The 23,172-nt window shown below is 57.3% G+C and overlaps 1 protein-coding gene across 4 annotated transcripts in view; it reads right to left on the bottom strand.

Annotated features, from left to right (window-relative positions):
* Positions 1 to 22,327, bottom strand: part of UIMC1 (ubiquitin interaction motif containing 1) — a 33,741-nt gene extending 11,414 nt beyond the window's left edge. For 3 of the 4 annotated variants that reach the window (XM_019506044.1, XM_019506045.1, XM_019506047.1), the window contains exons 1-7: positions 21,698 to 22,327; positions 17,227 to 17,314; positions 13,545 to 13,669; positions 12,174 to 13,280; positions 6,867 to 6,931; positions 4,339 to 4,427; positions 3,684 to 3,763 (exon numbers count right to left, since the gene is read on the bottom strand). In XM_019506044.1, coding sequence (XP_019361589.1) covers positions 3,684 to 3,763; positions 4,339 to 4,427; positions 6,867 to 6,931; positions 12,174 to 13,280; positions 13,545 to 13,669; positions 17,227 to 17,314; positions 21,698 to 21,841 — 1,698 coding nt within the window. In that variant the 5' untranslated portion in view covers positions 21,842 to 22,327. The remainder of the gene's footprint in view (positions 1 to 3,683; positions 3,764 to 4,338; positions 4,428 to 6,866; positions 6,932 to 12,173; positions 13,281 to 13,544; positions 13,670 to 17,226; positions 17,315 to 21,697) is intronic. The other variant, XM_019506048.1, reaches the window with a different exon arrangement.
* Positions 22,328 to 23,172: the final 845 nt, after the last annotated feature.

Below are 23,172 nucleotides of genomic sequence, written 5' to 3'. Positions count from 1 at the left end.
ACATGTACACTGTGTGTGCAGTTTTTTCCCCCCTGCAGGAGGGCAAAAAAGGAGGCATATAGATGGTGGAAGCAGGGGGAAGCTACCAAGGAGGAGTATACCTACTTGGCCTGCACTTGCAGGGAGGCAGTTAGAAAGGCCAAAGCAAATACAGAGTTGAAGCTTGCAAAAGAAATTAAAGATAACAAAAAGTCTTTTTTTTAAGTTTGTAGGGAGTAAAAGGAAGGTGCAGGACAGCATAGGACTCCTATTGAACAAGCAGGAGCAATTAGTGACAGACCCAGGGGACAAGGCTGAGCTCTTCAATGAGTTTTTTGCCCCAGTGCTCCTGAACAGGGCTCAGGATAACTCTCCTAAGGGGCTCTTAGATGGGCATCAGAGGGACACCAGCCCACCAGCTGTCGACACTGACTTGGTGCAGAGTCAGTTGGATGGACTGGATGTGTTCAGGTAGGCAGGCCCGGGCAAGCTGCATCCGAGGGTACTGAAGGAAATGGCCTGTGTCATAGCAGAGCCGCTGGCACGGCTGTTTGAGTGCTCATGGCACTTGGGTCAGGTCCCGGAGGACTGGAAAAAGGGCCAATGTGGTCCCTATTTTCGAGAAGGGGAGGAAGGAGGATCTGAGTAGTTATAGGCCAGTCAGTCTCACCTCCATCCTCGGAAAAGTCTTTGAAAAAATTATGAAGGATCATATTTGTGTGAGTCCAGTGGGAAAAATAATGCAGCAGGGCAACCAGCATGGATTCGTAGCACGTAGATCCTACCTGACTAATCCGGTTTCTTTTTATGACCACGTCAAAAAACGCTTAGACACAGGAGTAGAGGTGGATGTCGTTTACTTGGACTTTAGCAAGGCCTTTGATACAGTATCTCATCCCATTCTCATAAATAAATTAAGAGGCTGTGACTTAGATGATTACACAGTCCGGTGGGTGGCAAATTGGCTTACTGGTCACACCCAGGGAGCGGTAGTAGACAGGTCAGTATCGACCTGGAAGGATGCGGGTGGCGGGGTCACACAGGATTTGGTCCTTGGACCTGTACTCTTCAATATCTTCATCAGTGACTTGGATGTGGGTGTGACATGTACTCTGTCCAAGTTTGCGGACGATACTAAATTGTGGGGTGAAGTGCACACCCCAAAGGGTAGGGAACGATTGTAGGCAGACCTGGACAGGTTGGATAAGTGGGCAGAACACAATAGGATGCAGTTGAACAAGGTCAAATGCAGAGTGCTGCACCTAAGGCGTAAAAATATCCAGCACGCCTCCTGCCTGAGAAGTGACCCTCTCAGCTGCACAGCAGCAGAAAGGGATCTCAGAGTCATCGTGGATCCAAGATGAACATGAGTCATCAGTGTGATGAAATCACCAGCAAAGCTAACTGCACTTCATTGTGCATCAGCAGATGCATGACAAACAGACCCAAGGAGATGATACTTCTCCTCTATGTGGCATTGGTCAGATTGCAGATGGAGTAGTGTCCAGTTTTGGGCACTGTACTTTAAGAAGGATGTGGATAACCTAGAGAGGGTCCAGAGGAGGCAACTCATATAGTTAAGGGTTTGCAGGCCAAGCCCTACGAGGAGAGACTGAGGGACCAGGACCTCTTTAACCTCCACAAGAAAAGGCTGAGAGGTGATCTTGTGGCCACCTACAAATTCGTTAGGGGGACGCAGCAAGGAACTGGAGATGCGCTGTTCACCAGGGCGCCTCTTGGGGTAACAAGAAGCAACGGTTATAAACCGACAGAGAGCAGATTTAGGTTGGACATTAGAAAGAAATTCTTCACAGTAAGGGTGGCCAGAATTTGGACTGGGCTTTCAAGGGAGGTGGTGCTCTCCCCTACTTTGGGGGCCTTTAAGAGAAGGCCGGATAGGGACCTGGCTGGCGTCATCTGACCCCAGCACTCTTTCCCGTCCAGGGCAGGGGGTCGGACTTGATGATCTGTTGAGGTCCCTTTGGACCCAAACATCTATGAACATGACGGGGGCTGTTGCTGTTGGGGGCTACCAGTCCACTCTGCAGGCATGTGGTGGCTAAAACATGCTGGCCCTCACCCATGCTCCCAGGCACCTACACTGCTGTGACCCAGACTGCGCCTTCATGCTTTGAGGTCCCTGTGAGGCAGCAGGCCGGCCAAGCTGAGGGAGGGGGTCTGCCCTGGGCAGCCTGCCGGGAGCATGTCTCCTTGCATGTGTGGAGGAAGAGCATTTCTCCTGTGCCATTAGCAGCAACATTTAAACATGAACTAGCTAGAGGGAGCCCATAGGGAGACATGACCCAGTGAGATGGCACCTGCAAGGATCCTTGTGACACGAGGAGCCTTGTGACAGTGCCCATCTAGGAGGCTGTGACTGGGGTCAGCCAGGCACAGGGCTATGGCAGAGATCTGGTCTATGACAGTGCCTGTCGTGGGGGCTGATCGGAGCCTCAGTGCAGCCATAGGAGGGAAACCCTGCATGCCCTGCTTGCCTGCCGCCAGGGCCTGGGTCAGCTCATGGCAATGTGGCTTCTGGGCTGAAGTCTGTGGGCTCAGGCATTGAGTGGGGTCTGTTTGGGCCAGCCAGGCCATTCATAGCCTAACCCTGACTGCCACGCAAGGAGTATGCACCCTGCCGGCAGGACCAGAGCCTGCTGCCTGCGGTGGCTCAGCACAGCCTTCCCTCAGGGTGTAATCACATCAGCCTGCAAGGCTCTGGAATTCAGCTCCTACCCAGGCACCTAAGAGCCCGCAGGCACCGTCTGCAAATCTCAGGGGCTGAGTTTAGGTTCACAGCTCCTACTGCCCCAGCGCAACACGCCTGAGCAGCCGTGACAGAGTAACAGCTACAGCTCCCTGCTGCAGTGGCTAATTGACTGTGCAGGGCTGGCAGGCACCTGCAACAGGAAGGCACAGAGCAGAACTGGCTTCGTTAAGGGGCCCATGACAATGAGACGCTGCAGCTCCCGGTGCCCTGCATGAGCTGCCCGGCCGCATTCTCACAAATGAAGCTCTTGTCAAGCACCTGCGAGGCCCTGGCCCACATGTCCCTGCCCATGTGGTGCTTGCCCCCTGGATACAGCTGTAAATGAGCGCCCCAAGGAGCCATTCCAGGATCAGGAAGCACATTCAGATGTCGTTATTGTGACAGCAGATGGGCATTGCAGTACCAGTGTGGCAATCCAGACGTGGCAACATGGGCAGCCACTCTTATTGCACACAGGGGAGGAAGCAGACCTGGCTCCATGTTTGCATTGCTCTGCTCAAGGCCATGGCTGCTGCAGGCACTCAGGCTCTGCTTGTTCTCCCCTGGCCCTTGCTCTAAAAGTGCCAGGTTGAAGCACTGCCAACAAGCAGCCTAGCCCAGCCTCATCACTCATCCTGCCCTCCGAGACAGCTGGACTGAGCTCAGTTCAGCAGATACCAGCCCAGAAAGGTCAGCCCCAGCCAGGGCTCACCCCAAGGTGCTGACCAGCAGTGGCACTTACCCGTCGGCCCTGGGCAGCAAAGTGATCAGGCTCAGTAGCAGCCCCTGTGGTAGGTGCAGGCCCACACAGTCCTAGAGACCGTGGCTGTGAGGGGTCTGGGAGCATCATAACCTGGGACTAATCAGGCAGTGGGCTGGTCGGAGGCCCGGCCATCCCCTGAGGACATGCAGGAATGAGGGGACACCTAGTTGACCCATCTCGCGGGGCTCTCACCTGCCCAGGTGCATCTCTGCTGGCTGAACACAGCTCCTTGCTCACTGGTTCGATCGCTTCAGAGGGACTTGGCTGGGTCTCTGCAACGGAAGCCCCGTCAGTGCGGGCTGGCAGCCCCCAGCCAGCACCCTGTTCGCCAGGGGAGCTCGGCACGTTTGCTTCGCAGTGTTTTCACAGCTTCTACACGTTCGAGACTTTCCGTGAACGTGAGCAGACAACGTGTCCCAGCTGCCGAGCAGGGGAGAGGTTAAAAGTCACGGCATGGGGGCGAGGACAGGGCCCGCGCAGCCCGGAGAATGTGAGTAAGAGAGAGTGCTGGATGGGGCAGAGTGCTGCAGCCCCAGCATGAGGCTCCTCATCCTCCACCCCACACTCCCAGCTCCGCAGCAGGGCTGTCAGCTGCGTTACCCAAGAACCCACATAGGCCTTACTGCCTAATGAGGAGGGAACAAACCGACTACCCACAGCTAGCAGTGATGGGTCTTAGCAGGACAGAAACCCTGTTTTGCTCAGCAAATAGACACTGAACCCAGAGAATTGAAGCCTCGACATCCTGAGGAGGGGCAGGGGTCTCCCAGACCCAGCAATATAGGCTTGTCCTGGAGCACAGGTCCTGCCCAGGACAGAGCTTGGGAGGTGTCATGACGGCTCTTACCAGGGCACACGGTGATCTCTTCTGCAGCAGGGCTTTCGGCGGCAATGTCTGGGCTCCTTTTACTACCGAGGGGAGTCAAAGCCGAAATGCTGTCAAAACACAAATGCCCCTGTGAATCTTGGGCCAAATCAGCACCATGGCGTGAACCTGCCTGGCCCACCCAGGCCATGGAGACAGATTCACGTCTCTAGGCAGTGGCTCTCCACCACCCAGAAGGGTCATGAGAAGAGAGACAGACCGAGTGGAAACAGCAAGCCCAGAAAAGCACTGAGAGGCACTCGCCTTCCACCAAGCCCTTGATGGAGGGCTCCAAAGAGCCACAGTATCATGCGACAGAAGGGAGGGAGGCCTTTGATCCCACTGTGTGCAGCGGCAGGCGGCAGCTTCCACCCTGCGTCAAGGAGCTCTAAGCAGAAGATGAGACAGAGGTGTGTGCAATACTTCAGCTCCTCTTCCCCCCCATCACTCATCGTCCTTTCATCACTGCCCACGGCTTTCTCTAGCAGCAGGGACACGATGCAACACAAAGCTTCCCCGCAGCACAGTCCTGCCACTGTGAGTGCAGCAGTCCTGCCACATGGCATCTAAACTACATACAGCTCCTCTGCTTTGACTTCCTGTCTCCCTGCAGAGCACCGCACCTTTCTGAGGCAGGAGGGTGCTGCCGGATATGTCTGCACCCATGCCGGTGCCTGCCACACTCTACCCAGCTCCTGGATTAGTTTGATCAAGTATGCAAGAGCACACTTGAAAAGCACGAATCCCCACACCGGCAAACATGAGATGTATTCAACTTCAGCGCAGGCCTCTGAGAGAAGGGAGCAGCCACCGCTGATTTATGACAAATACCTGCAGTCTGATATGAACCCCCAAGTGGTGACGCTCTCTAAACAAGCCATCTCCGTGCATTTGTTGGGAGTCCAAGCAGAGCGCGTTCTGCTCCATGTGGAGCAGGGGGACTTTCTTCAAAAGACCTTGCCCAAAACAACCTGTCCTGACATTTATAAAACGAGTTCAGCAATTTGAAGTCAAACCTCTTTGCCGGCTGCACCAACTGCCTTCCAGGCACAATCACTGATCACACTTGCAGCCCACTGGGGGCCGCACACAGCATGACCGAGGGAGCAGCCTAGCCCTGGAAGGCAGAGCCCCCTCCAATGCAGCCCAGAACAACACTGCCTCAGGGCCAGCCTTTGACGAACCCCAACCGAGTGGGGAGTGCCCAGGCATCACCCCCAGATTGAGCTGGTGAACTGCCAGGACCCAGCTAGCCACAACTAATGAGAACAGAACTGAGGAGGCTGCGGCCACCTCCATCTCACTGCAGTGGTGGAATCGGAGGTCACGGTGGCAAATCCCTGCCCTGATGAGGAAAGCATTTGGCTCCACCGCCGAGCTCCTGGGGAAGGCCTGACACCCGGTATTAAGGATTAACACCCCGGGACCAATGCACAGGCCATCAGGAGGCTGCATGCTGGGCTCAGCTTATAGGTGTGCCCCCAACCCTGGTGGCAGCGCTCCGTGGCTAGAGCCTGACACAGGAGGTGTCCTGGTCCCCCACAGTACTACCAGGAGGCGAGAGGTCCCTGCTCCTTTGGGTGCACCCCAAGCCTCCCGGCTGCAGAGGGGGCACAGAACGGTATTTTGAGGCGATCACACTCTAGGCAGGCCCTGCCCCAAGCAGTAACCACGTGGCACAGATCTGTCTGGAGTCAGCCTTACAGAGGCATCTCCCACCCCAGGCCCCGTTGGCCCCAAGTGACAGGGTCCTGATAATTTCACACCGCTGATGCCCGAAAAAAGCCGGCCCAAGAGAGACCAGTGTTCCCCCCAGTCACCCGAGAGTCTGCTTAGCTTGCAATGCTTCTGAGCCCTCCAGGGAGGCTTTGGGAGCAATCGCTAGTGTCCGCACCCAAACTGCCCCCCACCAAAAACAGAAGCAGGGGCAAATCTGAGGAGACACTTGTTCCTCATCCTGCCCTCGCTAGCCCCTGACTGGACTCTTGGAGAGCTTCACTCTGCCTGCGGCATACAAGAGGCGCCATCTCTGGGACGGCAAACTGCCATTAACTCTTCAGACCCATGATGCCCCCCAACATATATGCACACACGTTTAGCGTACATGTATGTTTGTAACAGAGCAGTCCACCGGGCAGCGTACGTGCCACTGCTCTGGGGCGTGGCTGTAACTCACCCTTATCCCACTACCCCCTTCCAGCTCTGCTGCTCAGCTCAGCCCAGCTCAGACCGTGGGCTCTGCAGTTACAGATCACACGAGCTGGCTACACCCTGCTGCCAGGCGCTTGCACATTCTGGGGGGCTCTACAGTAAGAGATGCCCTCTCCCCTAGCATCTCTGCCTCTCCCTCTCAAGGGCCCCAAGCCACATGACTCCCGTGATGCATAGCAGCAGTGACTGCAGGCCTCCAGCGCTCTCCAAGCCTCTTGGTGAGGCTGCATGGAGGGAATCCAGGCCACCAGAGCAGAGCTGTGCACTCAGGCCCCATGCTCCCAAATGGCTGTGCTCACCTCTGCGTGATCTGCATGGGCTCACCGTCTTCAGGGGCATCTTCTGCAGGCAGCACCTGGGAGGCCTGCAAAGGGAGAAGTGCTGGATGTAAATGTGAGAACTGAACTTGGAGCTGCAGCAGGCACAAGGGACCTCAGGCTGGCAAGTGCAGACCCATGGCTGCAGGTGCCAGGGCAACCACTGCTCTGTTTCCCAGGTCTCCCAGGCAGGCCATTGACTAGCCCCTGGGCTCCCCCAGCCCCTCCCTACTCCAGGGAAAACACCTGCTTGTCTCCAGCCCTTGCTTGCTCCTGACCAGTCTGCCATGCTTGTGCCCACCCTGCCCAGGCCTCTGCACTGTTTTCCTTTCCCTTCACACCCTCCTGTTTCATAACAATCCAAGCCCAGGCCCCAGTTGGCCCCACCAGTACCTGCCCCAGGCAGATACTCCCCTCTCCGCACCACCTGCTGGCATCTCCTTTTCTGCTCCACCACCCCGGCACCACCCCTGCTTCCCAGCGCTCCCCCATGGTGCCAGATCAGACTTGGCTGCAGCCCAGCAAGAAAAGACCTGCTCCTTCCCTGCATGAACCAGCTGATTTCCCAAAAGGAAGGCAGTCAGTCTGTCAGAAATCCTTACCACACCGCTATCCATTCACCTCATCTTCTCCCTTCAGACCATGCCCTGAAGACATGCTACAGAGGCCAGGCGAACAGGCCTGTCCTTACCGACACAGGGGGATGTCATTTTCTTAGATTTTAGGAAGGCCTTCGATACCTTCATCCCATTCTCATAAATAAATGAAGAGGCTGTGACTTAGATGCTTACACAGTCTGATGGGTGGCAAATTGGCTTGGGGGTCGCACCCAGAGGGTGGTGGTGGACGGATCAGTATTGACCTGGAAGGATGTGGGTAATGGAGTCCCGCAGGGCTCAGTCCTTGGACCTGTGCTCTTCAATGTCTTCATCAGCACCTTGGATGTGGGTGTGACATGTACTCTGTCCAAGTTTGTGGCCGATACTAAATTGTGGGGTGAAGTGCACACCCTGAAGGGTAGGGAACGATTGCAGGCAGACCCGGACAGGTTGGATACATGGTCAGAAAACAACAGGATGCAGTACAACAAGGACAAGTGCAGAGTGCTGCACCTAGGGCATAGAAATATCCAGCACATCTACTGGCTGGAGAATGACCCTCTCAGTAGCACAGAAGCGGAAAGAGATCTCAGAGTCATAGTGGACGACAAGATGAACATGAGTCGTCAGTGTGACGAAATCATCAGCAAACCTAACTGCACTTTATCATGCATCATCAGATGCATGACAAACAGCACCAAGGAGATGATACTTCCCCTCTATGAGGCATTGGTCAGACTGCAGTTGGAGTACTATGCCCAGTTCTGGGTGCCGTACTTTAAGAAGGATGTGGACAACCTCGAGAGGGTCCAGAAGAGACCACTTGTATGGTTAAGGGTTTGCAGGCCAAGCCCTATGAGGAGAAACTGAGGGACCTGGACCTCTTTAGCCTCTGCAAGACAAGGCTGAGAGGTGATCTTGTGGCCGTCTACAAATTCATTAGGGGGACGCAGCAAGGAACCAGAGGAAAAGCAAGGACCAACGGTCATAAACTCCTACAAGACCATTTTAGGCTGGACATAAGAAAGCATTTCTTTACGGCCCAAGATGCCGAGACCTGGAATAGACTCCCTCCAGAAGTGGTACAGGCACCTACTCTGGACTCATTCAAGAAACGTTTGGATGCTTATCTTGCTGGGATCCTTTGACCCTAGCTGACTCCTGCCCCTGGGGCAGGGGGCTGGTTGATGATCTTCGAGGTCCCTTCCAGCCCTAATGACTATGAAATCTATGCTCTGTTCACCAGGGCACCTCTTGGGGTAACAAGAAGCAATGGTCACAAACTGACAGAGAGCAGATTTAGGCTAGATATCAGGAAAAAATTCTCGATGGTAAGGGTGGCCAAAACTTGGAATGGGTCTCCCAGGGAGATGGAGCTCTCCCCTACCTCAACGGTCTTTAAGAGAAGGCTGGATAGGCATCTGGCTGGGTCACCTGACCCCAGCACTCTTTCCTGCCCAGGGCAGGGGGTCGGACGCAATGATCTGTAGAGGTCCCTTCCGACCCTACATCTATGAATCTATGACACCACAGTGCTGGCTCCCCTCCAGTCCCACAGCCCATGCCCAGCCAAGAGATACGGTACAGGGACCTGCGACCAGCCAGTAACCTTGCGGGTCAGCTCTTTCTGAATCTGCAGTGAAGGCCTCCACTCCCACCCTGTAAGGAGCTCTCTGAGCTTTGCTTCTGCCTTCATTCCTGCACCTTCATGCCCAGCACAGCTGCCCTGCCTTTGCCCTGGGCTTATCATCCTCCACGAAAACAAAGATATGGATTCCACCCAGTCCTTGCCCACCCCTCACCCGCCCCCTGCACCAGCCCCCACCTGTCCTTGCTTCCCCTCAAGGTGCAACGCAGCTTTGCTTCTCCCGCCGTCCCCATGCATCTGATGGTAGAGGCCTGGGGCTCTGCTGACCAAGCCAGCACCCACTGCAGATTTGTGGCCTATTCCTAAAATCTGTGCTGAGCTGGTGAGTTGTTTGGCATGGGTCACAGCCCTGCCCTGGAAGCCCAGGCTCCTTGCTTGGGCTACAAGTGCCAGGGAGTTTCTGCAGCTTTGATTTCCAGACCTTGCCTCAGTCTGGCTGACTTGGCAGACCAGGTCCCTCAATGACCAACACCTGCTCCTTCAAGAGCGAGGCCTTTGCTGCACAACTGCCCACTTCCCCCCCTGTTGAACCTCCCCTGGACAAGCTTGCAACCATCACTGCGAGATCCTTTTCCCCACCCAGAGCTCTCCAGTATCCTTGCTACCTCCCAAGTGGAGTCTAAAATAGCAGCACCTCTCCTCGGTTCCATGACAAGCTGGTGAAGAAATCTGCTGGCTAGCACACCCAGGAATATCTGGGCGCTACTATTATTAGTAGCGCTTGTTCTCTTAGCTATTTCTGGGCGTTAGTCTCCCACAGTGACACAACTCCCAGGAGTTTTTGTCCCTCTGACAATGTTTTGGGTCTCTCTGCACATCTGAGGCTGACCCAGGGCCAGAGCAGACTGCCTGTGACCTAGCAAAACTTCTTCTCCTTCCCCACAGTCACTGTGCCCAGAGCAGGGTCTGTGTTCTCCCTCCCAGTCCCAATCCCTCTCTAGCCCCTTGCATCTGCAGCACACAGCCATACCCCAATCTCACTCTCTTGATCTCTCCAGAACCCAGGTCCTGCCAAGCGGATGCTCCCATCAGCAATGCAGTTCCCACTACCCCCAAACACCTGCCTCCCTGCAGTGTGCCAGACAATCTAGCTCAGGGCACCAACTCATCACCATTTGGGGTGGACTGGCTGTTCCACGCTGCGTTCCCACTGCTCAGTGCTGCATGAACCACCCAGAGGTGAACTAACAGCCTCCTGCTGCCCAGAGCTGGGCATGGCAGATATCCCAAGCACCTGTGCTTGCTGGCTGCGGACAGGCAGTCAGGAATCTCAGTGTCATAAACACCCACGGGATGCCCTGACCCATCCCCGCAGCAGGGCTGGCACTGCCTGTTCCACTACCACAGAGCTCATGGAAGGGATGAGGGAATCCAGCAGCCTTGGTCACCTCTGCCAGCCCTGCAGAGCAATGGCCAGGGGGACACCTCCTGGCTGTCCCTGTGCCAGCTGGCTTGGCCTGATGCTTCCTCCCGCTGCTGGGACTGGACCGGCTCCACCCTGGTGGCAGCAGTGGGCTCCTGTGGGCAGCAAGGTGCTGGCAGCTGACTGGGTAGGTTAGCTCAGCGCCCTGGCATGGACTGCAGAAGGGCTGGGACATTGCTTCTGCCAGGGAAGCAACACCACTGGTGTGGCAGGGGAAAGCCTGGCAGAGAAAGAGCATAAAAGAGCACAAAAAAGATACAGGCAAGCTATAAAGGGCCCGAACCATCCACAGGTTGCCTCCCCCGGCCCCAGCATAAGACAACACAAAGGGAGATGGAGCAAGGGGCTGCTGCTCCCCAGTGAGGAAGAGCAAAGGTGACTGGAAAGTGTGAGCCATGCACCCTGTGTGGCTGATTCTCTGCAGCAGACAGGCCCCAGAGGTCTTGGCTGGGGGCTGCAGAATGGGAGGTGATAAACAATTTCCAGCTTTTCTCTGCATTTAATATCAGAAGGGCCTGGTCTGTCCTGTCTTTGCCAGTACCCACATGGCAAGATCACAGGTGTCAGGCCGGTGTGCGAACACCTGGGCCAAACCTCCACTCCTCCCTTGACTGCTGGAAGCTGCAGCTTCCAGCCTTTCTGCTCCCCCTGCCCACCTGCTCTCCACTCACCAGCATCTTGCAAGACAAACAAAACACCCCTATCTACTGGAGAAGAGGACGAGAAGCAAAAGGCTCATGGCCTCAACCACTGACAGTGAGGCTGGGCAGCGCTCAGGCCAGGGCTGAGCCCGAGGCAGTCCTGGAAGGCAGCTCACAGCCCCACATGCCGGCTCAGCGTAGAATGTGCCAACACACCGCAGGTCGCCGGTACGAGGCAGAACATAAATATCAGCAAACAAGTTAAGTATCTCTCTAACTCCCGGTAAATGATCAAATACCCTCGCAAACAGGAACAACAGCGCAGAGGCTCCAGTCAGAGAGAAGATAAAGTTACACGCGGATCCGGGAATGGAGTCAAGATGACAAATGAGGGTTGGAAAAGGCTGACACGCACCTAAAATACAGCAGTAATAAATACTTCATCTGCCTGGCAATCCGCTGAGCGGAGCAGTGACAAAGCTGCCTCCTGCACCAGCCGCAGCCCCGTGGAGGCGAACGCTGACACCTAGCGTCCACTGGGCTCAGCACTGACACGAGCCCCAAGCCAGGGCAGTGGCTGGCTCTGGAGAACCACTTTGGGTGCTGCCGTGGCTGAACCACGACTGAGGAAAACAAGTGCAGCTGCCAAGAGGTGCCTGATGCAGCAGCCCAGGCTGCCAACTGGCTCTCTACTGCCATGGTCAATGCCAGCCCCCCAGGCAAGCCCCTGTCCCCACCTCCAATGCGTGGGGCACCATGCCCAACCCACCTTGGACACACAAGGCCTTGGTCTTGCGGTTCTCTCAAGGGGCAGGAAGCTAAGACACACAGTGGGATGCTGGACAATAGCTAGGGGCTGGGCACTGGCTGAGCCATCTCTCTCATAGTCCCCCCTCATTCAGAACCAGGCCTGACACGGGACCCCAGAAAGGGGCTGGACTCGCCCGAGGCAGAGCATTCCCCTCCACCCATGGTTACCTGGCAGTAGCTAGTGGTAGGCTCTTCCTCGGACGCTGAACTCCTCCCATCTGGGCTGCATTCTGGATTCTCGCCAGGCCCACGGGCAGGGGAGGGCAGAAGCCAGGCGCCAGCCCCGGGGTCAGTCCTCCCTTCTATGTCCCCATCTTCTGCCTCCTCGACCCCATTCTCCCTGGCAACTCCTTCCGCCTTCCCTGGGCCAGGTGGGCTGGAGGGGGCAGACCCAGGGATCACAGGCTCGCCGAACTCCTTCTTGTGCAGGAGCCGGCGCTGGGCCTGCTTCAGGCTCTTCTGGTACACCTCCAACTGGCACAAGATGACCTGCGTGTACTGGTTGGGGTCAGCCCCCTTGGGGCAGAATGGGATCCCCCAGTAATAGTGCACAGTGTCCTTGCCCTCCTCTAGCTGGCACGCCTTGCCTGCCCAGCCACGTGTGCCCACCTGGCTGGGTGCCTCACTCTGCTCCCCTGTCTCAGTGGGCACCGAGGCTTCCCTGCTGTCCCCAAGCTGCTGGGAACATGGGGCACTGCCTGACCCCTGGCTCTTCCTGGGGCGGCCATGCTGGGCACAGGTCCTGCTCCGCTGAGACCCAGACTCCCCAGCATCAGGAGGAGAAGGCACATCCTGATCCCTCTCAGCGGCTTTCCCTGGGCTGCACGAAGCTGGGAACAGTCTCCGAGGCATCAGCCGCCAGGTGCCTGGAGTGAAGCTGGCAAAGGTGGGGCTCAGATGCTGGCTGGGGGAGTTGGGTGCCACGCTGCTGGTGTTGCTGCCTGCCAGTGAGGCAGGCTGCTCATCTGCCCTCAGGGAAGCCTGGCTCTTCCCTGGGGAGACAACAATGCTGGATGTTATCGAGCTCTCCACGATCTCCTGGCTTAGCCTCGTCAGCACGACTAGGGGGCTTCTGGTAATGCCTGTGGGCTTGCTCCCATCCGCTTGCAGGCTCCGTGAGGAGGAGCAGGGCTCAGCAGAAGGGGAGCCAGGGGACGATGGCAAAGCACCTGCAGACTCTGTGTCGCCCTGCGGTGAAGCGCCACGTGGCAGCATGCCCGCCGCAGGTGTGGGCAGGGAAGTGGCCTCCACAGGTGGGGATGATGGTTGGCAGCTCTGCAAAACAAAAGACTGGGATTCCAGAGGCATGTTTACCTGGAACAGAAAGTCCCCGAATAGGATGCTGGCAGGGGATGCTCTAGGGGGCCTAGAACAGGGTGCAAAGCAGGCCCCGCTTCCAGGATCCTGCCCTAGACAGAACACAGTGGGCTGCAGGCCTCTGCAATCGCTGTTTCTGGGCACTCTGTGCAGTGTTGAGGCCCCTGCGGAAGCGTCACTCCTCAAGCACCCTTGTCAGCCTCTCCAGAGAAGCACACTTACGTGAAGGCTCTCAGCGATGGCCTTCCTCAAGAGCTCCTCCTCTTCCTCCTCCTGGCAGTTCACTTGCCTGGCTTCCTGCTCACTCATCCTAAGGGCCAGTGCAAATTGCTCCTCTTCAGTCATCTCTAGAGAGACAAGCAAGCAAAGCAGCAGAGATGGCGTGAGGCCTGCCTGTGAGGGTGCCTGGGCTACCCCCTTCTTGGGCCAGCACCAGCCCACAGCAGATGGCCAAACCCGCTTCCAGGGCCAGGGCAGCTGGTCCCAGATGCAAACCAGCCCCTCTGTGCCTGGCTGCTCCCAGATCCTAAGCTGAGCTCGGCAAGGGCTTCCAGAGTGATGCTGGCTCAAGCTCCTAGAATAAATGGCCCCATGGCCGCATCAAATAACCCAGGCCGTGCTGAGCACCAGGGCAAGCCCTACAGAGGCTCACGTCACCTGCTGGATGGTTCCATGAGGAGCCAACCCTGCCCTGCTCATGTCTCTGCTTGGAGACACCACAGCGCTATTTGTGTGTGTGTGTGTGATGGGTTTACTGGACAGCCTGGAGGCCAGAGCTGGCCCTTTCTGCACCAGAGCCGCTTCCCTGGACAACACCAATTTGTTTCTTTATTTAGACCCTGCCCCAGGACTTGCCCCTCTGCTCAGGGTCAGACTGATCACCACCATATCTGGGGTCAGGAAGGAATTTTACCCCCTGGTCAGACTGGTAAGGACTGGGGGAGGGCTGGTCTCCCTCTGTAGCAGGGGCATGGCCTCAACCTGGGATCTGTGGAGTACATTAACAATCTTTTCTAGCAGCAGGATGTTGGCTGCCATGGGCCCCCTGCTTTTCCAGGGCAGGTTCAGCTGTTATGTCTTGTGTTGCATCAGGGCTGACAGTAGTTTTACTATAAGTTAGACTATGGGACGGTTTGGAGAGGGATGATCCTGCCTCAGGCAGGGATTGGACTAGATGTGACCTGCAGAGGTCCCTTCCAGCCCCACTGCTCTAGGATTCGATGATGCCCAAGAGGTGCTGTGCAGGATCACAGCCCCAGGTTTCCTGTGTGCCCAGTGCCAGCAGCTCACTTTCTCCTTGCATATTTTTCTTGAGAGCTCAAACAAGCAGAAGAAAGAGAACCAGGGCAGGGGCAGAGGAGAAGCAGCTGTAGTGTGCTGGGAGCCCCAGGGAAATCCTTTGTCCTTGGACAAAGTCGCGCTGAAATGTTACTGCTGGAAGGGACCTGGCAAAGAGAATTCTGCTTCCGCACAAATGCCCTGCAGCTCCCAGCGCATCAGAGAAGGCTCCAACCCAAAGAGCCGTCACCACCCTCAGCTCTTGCACAACCCCTTTCTTCTTCAGAGCATTTGATACATGCCAGCTGATCAGTTCCCCTCTTACTCCTTCACATCAGGCCGGACCCAGGCTCCAGCCTGCAAGCGTTCATGCACACAAGTACACACAGCCATGGGTGCTGTCCCCAAAGGACTCAGCAGGGCTACCAGGAGTTTAACATCCAGCACGCGCAGTGTTTGAGAGCCCAAGCACCCGACAGCTGCTGAGCTGAATGTGAGGCACGTTTTCTCAGTAAATTGCTCTTGGAGCTTTTGTCTTCTTTTCCCTACCCAGTACCAGGATTTCTCCATGGGAGAGAGCAAACACGCTAGACAAGTAGTGCCGCTGGCAAACAACCAGAGCACAAGCCGACTGCTTACTGCACTCCCCAAACACGCAGGTGCTTTGTGGATGTGAGAAGTCTTGGGCCAAGGCCACTTGGAAACAGGGAGGGCCGGTGAGTGGAAGAGGTGAAGTGACCTCTGCTGCTGAGGCCTGATCTGCCGATCTCCCACCAGCTGGCGCCCCTCCATGCTGCACACCAGACTGTTTCAGACGCTGTGTGCAGACATGCACAATTTATGTCAGCTCGGTGCTGATCACACCAGTCACAACTGAGGGTGATTAGAAATTCTAAGTGCTGTTAGCCCCTGGTAGATGTGTGCAAACAAGCGGGTGGAGAACTCGCAGGCACTGGTGCAAGAGGTGAGCTGTGTTTCCTGAATGCCTCCAACAGGGAGACTAGTTTTCTGGGAATTGGCTACTGCCCATAGGGCCTGCTAAGGCATGTGAGCTGCTGTCCCAATCCTCCCTGTGTGCATGCTGCTGAGGCCCAATGCCCACCCCACCACAGCAAGGCCCCCCCCACTCCTTGCACTGAGACCCACTGAGGACAGGGCTGTTGCAACACAGCATGAAATCCAACCACCCTTAAGTACAGGGACCCATCGAGGCAGAGAGACTGTTTTTAAGATGTGGCAGCCCTAAACAAATTAAACCATTTCAGAGTCTTTTTAAATGCTAATGCAGCAATTGACTAAGCGATTTATGCTTCGTTCTCACATTTACAAAGTGAATACAATGCAGAACCCACCCGTTCTGGGTCTAACACTTCTTAATGAGAGATTAACTCCCAAATAATGGGAATCTGGGATCTTAACATTTCCACAGACCCAAAGCGCAATTACAGCAAACCTGTTCAAATGTGCCTGAAAGCAATGACTTCAGGCTGAAAAGAGAAAGATTTCTGCAGATTTTTGTAGTTCCGCTTATCCTGTCAGGACAACAGTCACAAAGAGATTGTGGCTGGAGCATTAAGTTAAAAGGAACAGAACTTCAGCAAAGCAAAACAGGAGAGTCTGTTTTAAAGCCAGGCTCTGAAACCAGGCTGCAACTTTCCCCAGCCAGGAAGAGCCGAGCCCGCTGGTTGTTTCTAGTGTACGGGCAGTGGACATCCCCAGTTAGTCGCTGTTAATTGGCTGTGCTCTGAAGGAGAACATAGGCCCATGTTGGAATCACTGTGGATCAGGATATTCCTGGAGCAGACAGAGGTGGCCATGAAGACCTGAGCTGGCAAAGCCAGGTATGAATGTTGCCCCACAGCCCGGTCTGAGCAGCCAGCTGCGTGTGGGAGCCCACACTCCAGCACAAAGGCAGGAGGTGCTTTTGTGGCTCCTGGACCACCCTTATGCTATGCCCATGGGGGCAGACGAACTAGCCAGACCAGGCTCTCTCCTAGCCCACACTTGTTCCAAGCCCCAGCTGACTGCACTGCACAAGGTGCAGGGAGCTGGGCTCTGCCATGACCATTCCAGCCGATCCCAACCCTGCTGCTCAGTGCCCGTGACAAGACTGGCCGTGTGCACAGAGAAAGGGTGCACTGTGCCTGCCACCCACCACGGGGCACTAGGGAGTCACCAGGGGAGACAGAAGGATCAGGTAATAACAAGCACCCAAACAAATGCAGGAGATGCCTGACTCCAGATGCCTGTCCTTGCAGGCAGTTTTGGAGCTGCAGCCATCCCTGCTCTAAGCACGACAGGGATGTGTCTGCCAGGGCACACGGCCTGGCATGGGAATTCCATGGGAACAAAACCAGCCACCCACCATGACGGCGGGGTGGTGCCAGCTGCTCTACAGCCCTGACGGGATATGCATCCATGTAGGAAACGTAAACTAGGGAGTGTGTGCTCCGGGGAGTTGTACACCTCCACTCCCAAGGTGAAACGGCCTGCTCAGCAGGGCTGGCGAGAAGCCTCCATGCCCTCGGAGATCCCCCGAGCGGGGAGCAAAGCTCACCCCAAGAGATGCCAATGCCAGTCAGCTGCCAGTCTCCCCACACCTCCCACCCCCACACACCAGACCTACGTGCGATTTTCCTTCTCGCGGCACACTTGGCTCTCTCCAGCTGCTGCTTTGTTCTCTTCCTCTGCAAGCCATTCTCCTCCTTCGACTCCTGTGGCAACAGGAAAAACACCATGAGCATGAATACCATGAGGACGGCAGCCCTCCCCTGCCCGGCTGAGCCCCTGGCTTGAGGAGCCGTTGATCTGCCAAGTGCATGAAATCTCAGTTTCAGCCACTGGATCCGGAGCTTGCTGGCAGCCCCATGGGAAAGGCACAAAGTGCCATGCAGGAGCCAGACAACATTACAGCTGCCATGGCCTGGGTCTGTTTTGCCCAGTCCCCTGCGTCTCTCAGCAGCAGAGAGCACAAGCTAGAAGGGAATGACTGGGCCTGACCAGGGTTATTTTTCCCCCTGTTCCTCTCTGGTTCACAACCTGCAGTATTTAAGGTCCAGGCAGTTCTGATGCAAAAGCCATGCCCCTCACTCCTGTACTCAATAGCCACTGGTGCCCCTTTCCTCCAAGAATATGTCGAACCCCTTCTTGCAGAGGGAGGCAATGGGCCTTAAGCCAGCTATGACCCTGCGGCGTTTACAGAGAGCCACACTGACCTTGGGGCAACCTAAGCACTGTAACTCCACTGCCCAGGGGCTATCAAGTAGCCCAGTTGCCCCACAGCTCCCAGTGTGCCAGGGCAGCTCTGAGCATCCCAGCTAGCAGCATGTCCAGGCCAACTGCCCTAGACCAGGACACCAGGCCTCACTTGCCCCTTGTTTCCCCAGTACATTCGGCCTTGCAAGCTATGGTACATTGCTCCTCCTTGGCACAGACTGACAGCAATCACACACGCTCTTACGGCCTTGATTCTGCAGACCACATGGCAGGTTCTGGCTGAGCCGGGCGGCCAGAAACAATGTGCAGCTGCAGCCAGCCATGGATCTGCACACAGCAGGTGGCAGCTGAGACAGCCACACGTGGAATCTGCTGTGAGTGTGCTGTCACCTGTCCCTGTGGCCAGCTAGGACATGCCCATCTTGAGCGCCCTTCCCAGGGCCTGGCCGTGGCTCAGGATCACAGCCCAATACCCAAACACTCGCCCTTACTGCATGCACGTGCGCAGAGGTGCCTGTAACACAAGCCATGAAAAGGGGATGGAGGGAGCAAATGGCACCAGAAGCCTGGGTTGGGCAAGTGCACACTTGCTCCCATGACACGCTGCACAGCTCTAGGAGGGATCTCAAAGCAGAGCCAGGCTTTGGGAACCAGAGGATCCCATGTCACTGGTACAATGGGGTTGCACCGCACAGCCAGTACTGGGAACCGCAGGGAAATCGACCCGACCCTGCCAGCCTCGTGAAAGCCAAACCACATGCTGCTCAGTGGGCTTTGTTCCTGCGGGGAGACTGCCCCGCTTGGGGAGGAAACTTTGCACACCCGGTACTTGCAGACAGCCCCGAGCCCCAACCAACCGGGAACGCAGGAGGCAGTGGCTGCTCTGACCTGACCCAGCCTCTGAAAGCTCATCTGCCCACCAGGATAACGAGCTGCCAAGGCTATCCAGAGAAGAGCGCTCAGCCAAAAATAGCCTCAATCAATTTCTAACTCCCAAACTGCAGCCAAGGTCGTGGCTGATGCTGCACTGATAGGAAATGCGGCCCCCTCGGCAGGGGCACGTGCCTACTGCCCCCCCCCAACTTCATGACACTTCTTCTGGCTGCACCTTTGAAATAGCATGGCTGTGAGGAAGCCAAGCTCCTTCTGCCTTGAGATTTCCTTGTATGCCTCATCCCCACACTGAGCCCAGGCTGGCTCCCAAGACTTTCTCTGCACAAGTCAGGTGCTGGGGTTCTTATCCCTGTTCCACCCTGAGGGTTGGAACAGGCAGCAGAAATGCAAACCTCTGCCCCAAAGAGCGTTGTCCTGCCCCCCAGGGCATGCTGCAGCCCCCATGTGTGTGGATGTGACACCCTATCTCTGCAGCATTGACTGACCCTGGCTGCTCCCTGGAGACAGAGTTCATTTCCAGCAGCCTGGGATAGCTCCTGTCCCAGTGAAAGGGCCAGCCAGTCCAGCTCCCCAGCAGCCATATTGAGCAGTAGACAAGAGGGCTAAGGTGCAGGCAGGCTTGCCTGGGGGTGGCTCCAAAAGGAGCAAGGCTAATTGGCATTTAAAAGCCGAGCGGATGTTCAGAGTGCTCCACAGGCACCAGCCAGGGCTGCCGGTGGCTTCAAGGGCCTTGTACTGCAGCAGCTCAGAACCTGCGGCAGCTCCGCTCCAGCTCCCTGCTCGTTAGAACAAACCTGCCGAAGGCAAACACCCAAACACCGTGGTGCAGCTGGGCTCATGCCAGCACCAGCTCCCAGCACATGAGGGAAGCCTGGGGCAGAACAGGGGCTTTCACCCAGCTACTGAGGCAGCTCAGGGGGTGGGGCTCATGCCTGCTATCAGCCTTCCCAACAGCACTATGGCCCTTGGCCTCCCCCTGGGGACTGAAGGTTTAGCCTCCTCATGGAGGAAGCTGTTAATAAGGGGCAGGGCCTTGCTGTTCCAGAGTCCCTGGAGACTTGGCTGAGGAGCTTAGCCCCGGTGTGGCAGTAGGCAAGGAGCTGCAAGGGGCCATGTTCAAGAGAAAAGGGCCCAGCCACTGCATTCACTGTGGCATGGACGTCCTGCAGCACACCTGGAGCTCCATCCACAGGGGGCTTGCTCAGCTCTTTCCCCAGGGGGGTCTGGGACCAGACACACAGACAGCCCAACGTCCAGAAAGGTCCTGCCCAAGAGGCTTTGCAGATGCTGCAGTCAAGCCTCGAGTGCAAAAATCAGCTTGCCTGATGAGACAGCGCAGCTGAGAGCCCCAGAGAGAGCCAGGCTGCCAGAGCAGTGCAGGGAGATGCTGGAGGCTTTCCAGAGGCACCTGCTGTGAGACCTGCTGCCCTGGAAGGAGCTGGGCCTGGGCTCTGTGGACCCCTGCAAGGGGATGGCCAAGAAAGCTACCCAAACCCACACTGCCCCAGGCATCTCTGCAGCCTTCAAGTCTTTGGGGGGGTTGTGTCCTAACAGGTGCAAGCTGAACGGAGAATGAGGGTCTCTGAAGACCCTGCCTGCCTGGACTGCTGAGCCCCTTTCCCAGGCATGTGCCGGGGCTGGCTGGAGTAAGGCCAACAGGCTGCATCAGGCCCCAGGGGAACCAGGTGAGGACACAGGCAGGGACCGCAGCTCTCCAGCAGCCGATGACTCAGAGACACAGACAGCCTGAAGTGAACAAAGCCACTTATTCAACTGACTGCGAACGGTTGTCACTTAAACAGAACCTAATTGGCTCTTTAACGGTCTCTCTGAGCACATCCCTTTTGTGATGCGACCGATTATGCCAGCAGCGTTTACTGTTTATAGGCTGCGTGCGGCACCACCAGGGTGTCCAACCTTACAGACAGGCATTTGAGGGACGCTTTGTTTCCTCATGTGCACACTTAGAGGAAGAACTGGCTGTAACGAGGGGTCCTGATCTTTTATGCCCTGCAGTATCGGACTGCTCTGATCCCCCTGCCCCTCGCCAGTGCTGCAGCAGCCAGCGGAAGTCACCTTCACTGACAGCAGCCGAAGGGTTTAACCCTGGTGAATGGCTGCTGCTATATGCTCTGCTTCTATGTCTTTAAGGGAGCGTCCCAACAGGGAACAGCTTGGATAATGCAAAGCCATTACAGCTACTATTGTCTGCCCTGCAGCTTTTCTGTCTTTACCACTAGCACGTTTCCCCTCCCCATGCAATCATCGCCTTGTGGCAGAGACATGGGCTCCAAATGCGGCCGGCCATGCAGGGGGCTTGATTTAAGAGCTGGAGCTTGCAAAGCAGGCCCAGACGCTTTGGAAATGGCAGACGGCAGCTTAAGATGTCAGCCTGCTGCCGGGGCAGGGCAAGGACTCAGCCATCACGAGGCAACCGATACAGGTCGGTTCTTCTCGGTGATGGGAGGTCGGGCCCTCCCCGAGGCCTGGGCTCTCGCATCATGGCGCATGAACATGCTTTGCAGCTCCTTTACCTGGAAAGCTGAGCTTTCGTGACTGGTTTCCTGACTGGAGGCCAGCTGCGCTGGAACCTACTAGTGCGCTGCACAGAACTACGCTCCGGTGGGCTCATCAGCCCTCAGGGAAGCAAAACTGTGGGGAGGGATGGAAAGGGGAGACTGGCTCAGAGGTCAGAGAAAGGTTACCCTTGACACTAGCTGGAGCCTGGCTTTGCCAATCACCCCCTGGGGACAAGGCCAAATGTCAAAGGTCAAGCAGAACTGGCCTCTTCGGGTGGGGGGACGGTCCCTAGCCAAATGGCCTCCAGGCCTTGCAAGTGCACCTTGAGAGGCAGCAGGACAGCACACCCATCCCAGCCCAGCGCCCCACCCCAAGGCATCATGCTCATGACCGCCTCTTGGCCAGGGCCCGCAGGTCAGGAAGCAGGGTCCGGCCAGGCCTGTGATCTCCCCTTCCTGCTCGCTGACCTCCCCGTCGCTGTCAGAGATGACAATAAAGGCATCCACAAAGCTGCGCTTCTTCCTGGCACTGGCTGGGCCCCTCTGCTCATCCTCGTCCCCAGCCAGGGTCTGTGAGTCGCAGTCCTCCACGGGCTTCTTCTTCTTCGGCATCCTGCCCCTGGAACAGAGACGAGGATGAAGAGCTGAGCATGCCCCCAGCAGCCAGGTGGCATGCTGCCCTTAGGCCAACACCCCCAGCATTCAAGCGCTGGTGCAGCACATGGCGTGTTCGGTGCTGCTGGGACCCACGTCTGTACCTGCCTGGTGAGGCGATGCTACCCTGCGGAGCTGACTGCTCTGGGCAAACGCAGCACTGCTGAGACCTGCCTTGCAGACCCTCTCCCACACAGCGCCTCAGCTCCCCCTCGATGGCTCCTGTCAGAGCACATCAGCCAGCTGGGCCAGAGCCAGTCACCCTGCAGGTAGGGATCCTCGGCCTGCGCCACGCCTCCCCCGCCGAGCCCCACACCCTCGCCACCCCTGCACAGCGCCCACAGCCCGGACAGAGGTCAGCTGGCCGCAGGCCAGCCACACCACCGCTCCTGGATGGGAGGACCCGGCAGCAGTACTGCAGGGCAGCGTCTGCATGCAGCTGGGCAGGGGAGCTTCTGGCCCTGGTACAGGGTTACCGCATGGCTGAGAGGAGGGTGGCGCCAGCCCAGGGCAAGGGCAGAGGTAGGTGGGGAGCAGTTGTGTGCCTGGCAGGGCAGGCGCAGGTGTCCCCTGCAAGCAGCCTCAGGCCATCCATGCCAGAGTGGGGCAGGCAGGACCTGTGGAGCAGCCCGGGCAGGCCGAGGGGGCTGTGCCCACACACCTGGGGGGCTGCCTGCGCAGGAAGGGCAAAACCGCCCCCTTCAGCAAGGCCATGCCAGGAAGGCTGGGGAGTCCGGCCGAACGAGGGGAGCAGCGGGATGGCCTAGAGCGTGGTAGTACAGAGCTCCCCGGGCGTGGCGCTGCCCCTCCACAGACCCCATCCTCCACTCAGCCAACAGCTGCTGCCCTCTCTCCAAACGAGCCCGAGCGGCAGCCATGGCACGGCCGGCACAGGAGGGCCGAGCCCAGCTCCCAACCCCACGCCTCGGCGCCTGGACCGTGGCACCTCCTGCTCAGTCTCGCATCCGACGAGGAATCCCTGCCCTTTCCTGCCACCCAGCAAGGAGCGAGCAGCCTGCCCGAGCGCTGGCGATGTTCCCGCAGGCGCCGGCTTCAAGCCCAAGCGACAGACAAGGACGCGCTGCAGGCTGCGCCGGGGCCGGAGAGTCAGCCTGCCCGTGGCCGGCCCAGCCACCGCCTGACCCCGGCTGCAGCCTGACAAGGCAGCTGACGCCTCTGCCGACCCCTGCCCAGCACCACGGCGAGAGGCTGGCGCCGAGCCCCGAAGGCAGCCGCTCTCTCGCTCCCGGGAAGCCCCACGGGGCCACCCCCAAGGAGCCAGCCCGCCG

Source organism: Gavialis gangeticus, unplaced genomic scaffold, assembly GCF_001723915.1.
Source record: "Gavialis gangeticus isolate Ggan-Ray unplaced genomic scaffold, GavGan_comp1, whole genome shotgun sequence".
Lineage (NCBI taxonomy): Eukaryota > Metazoa > Chordata > Crocodylia > Gavialidae > Gavialis > Gavialis gangeticus.
The sequence above is the reverse complement of the archived record's forward strand: the minus strand, read 5'-3'. Positions and strand labels throughout refer to the sequence as shown.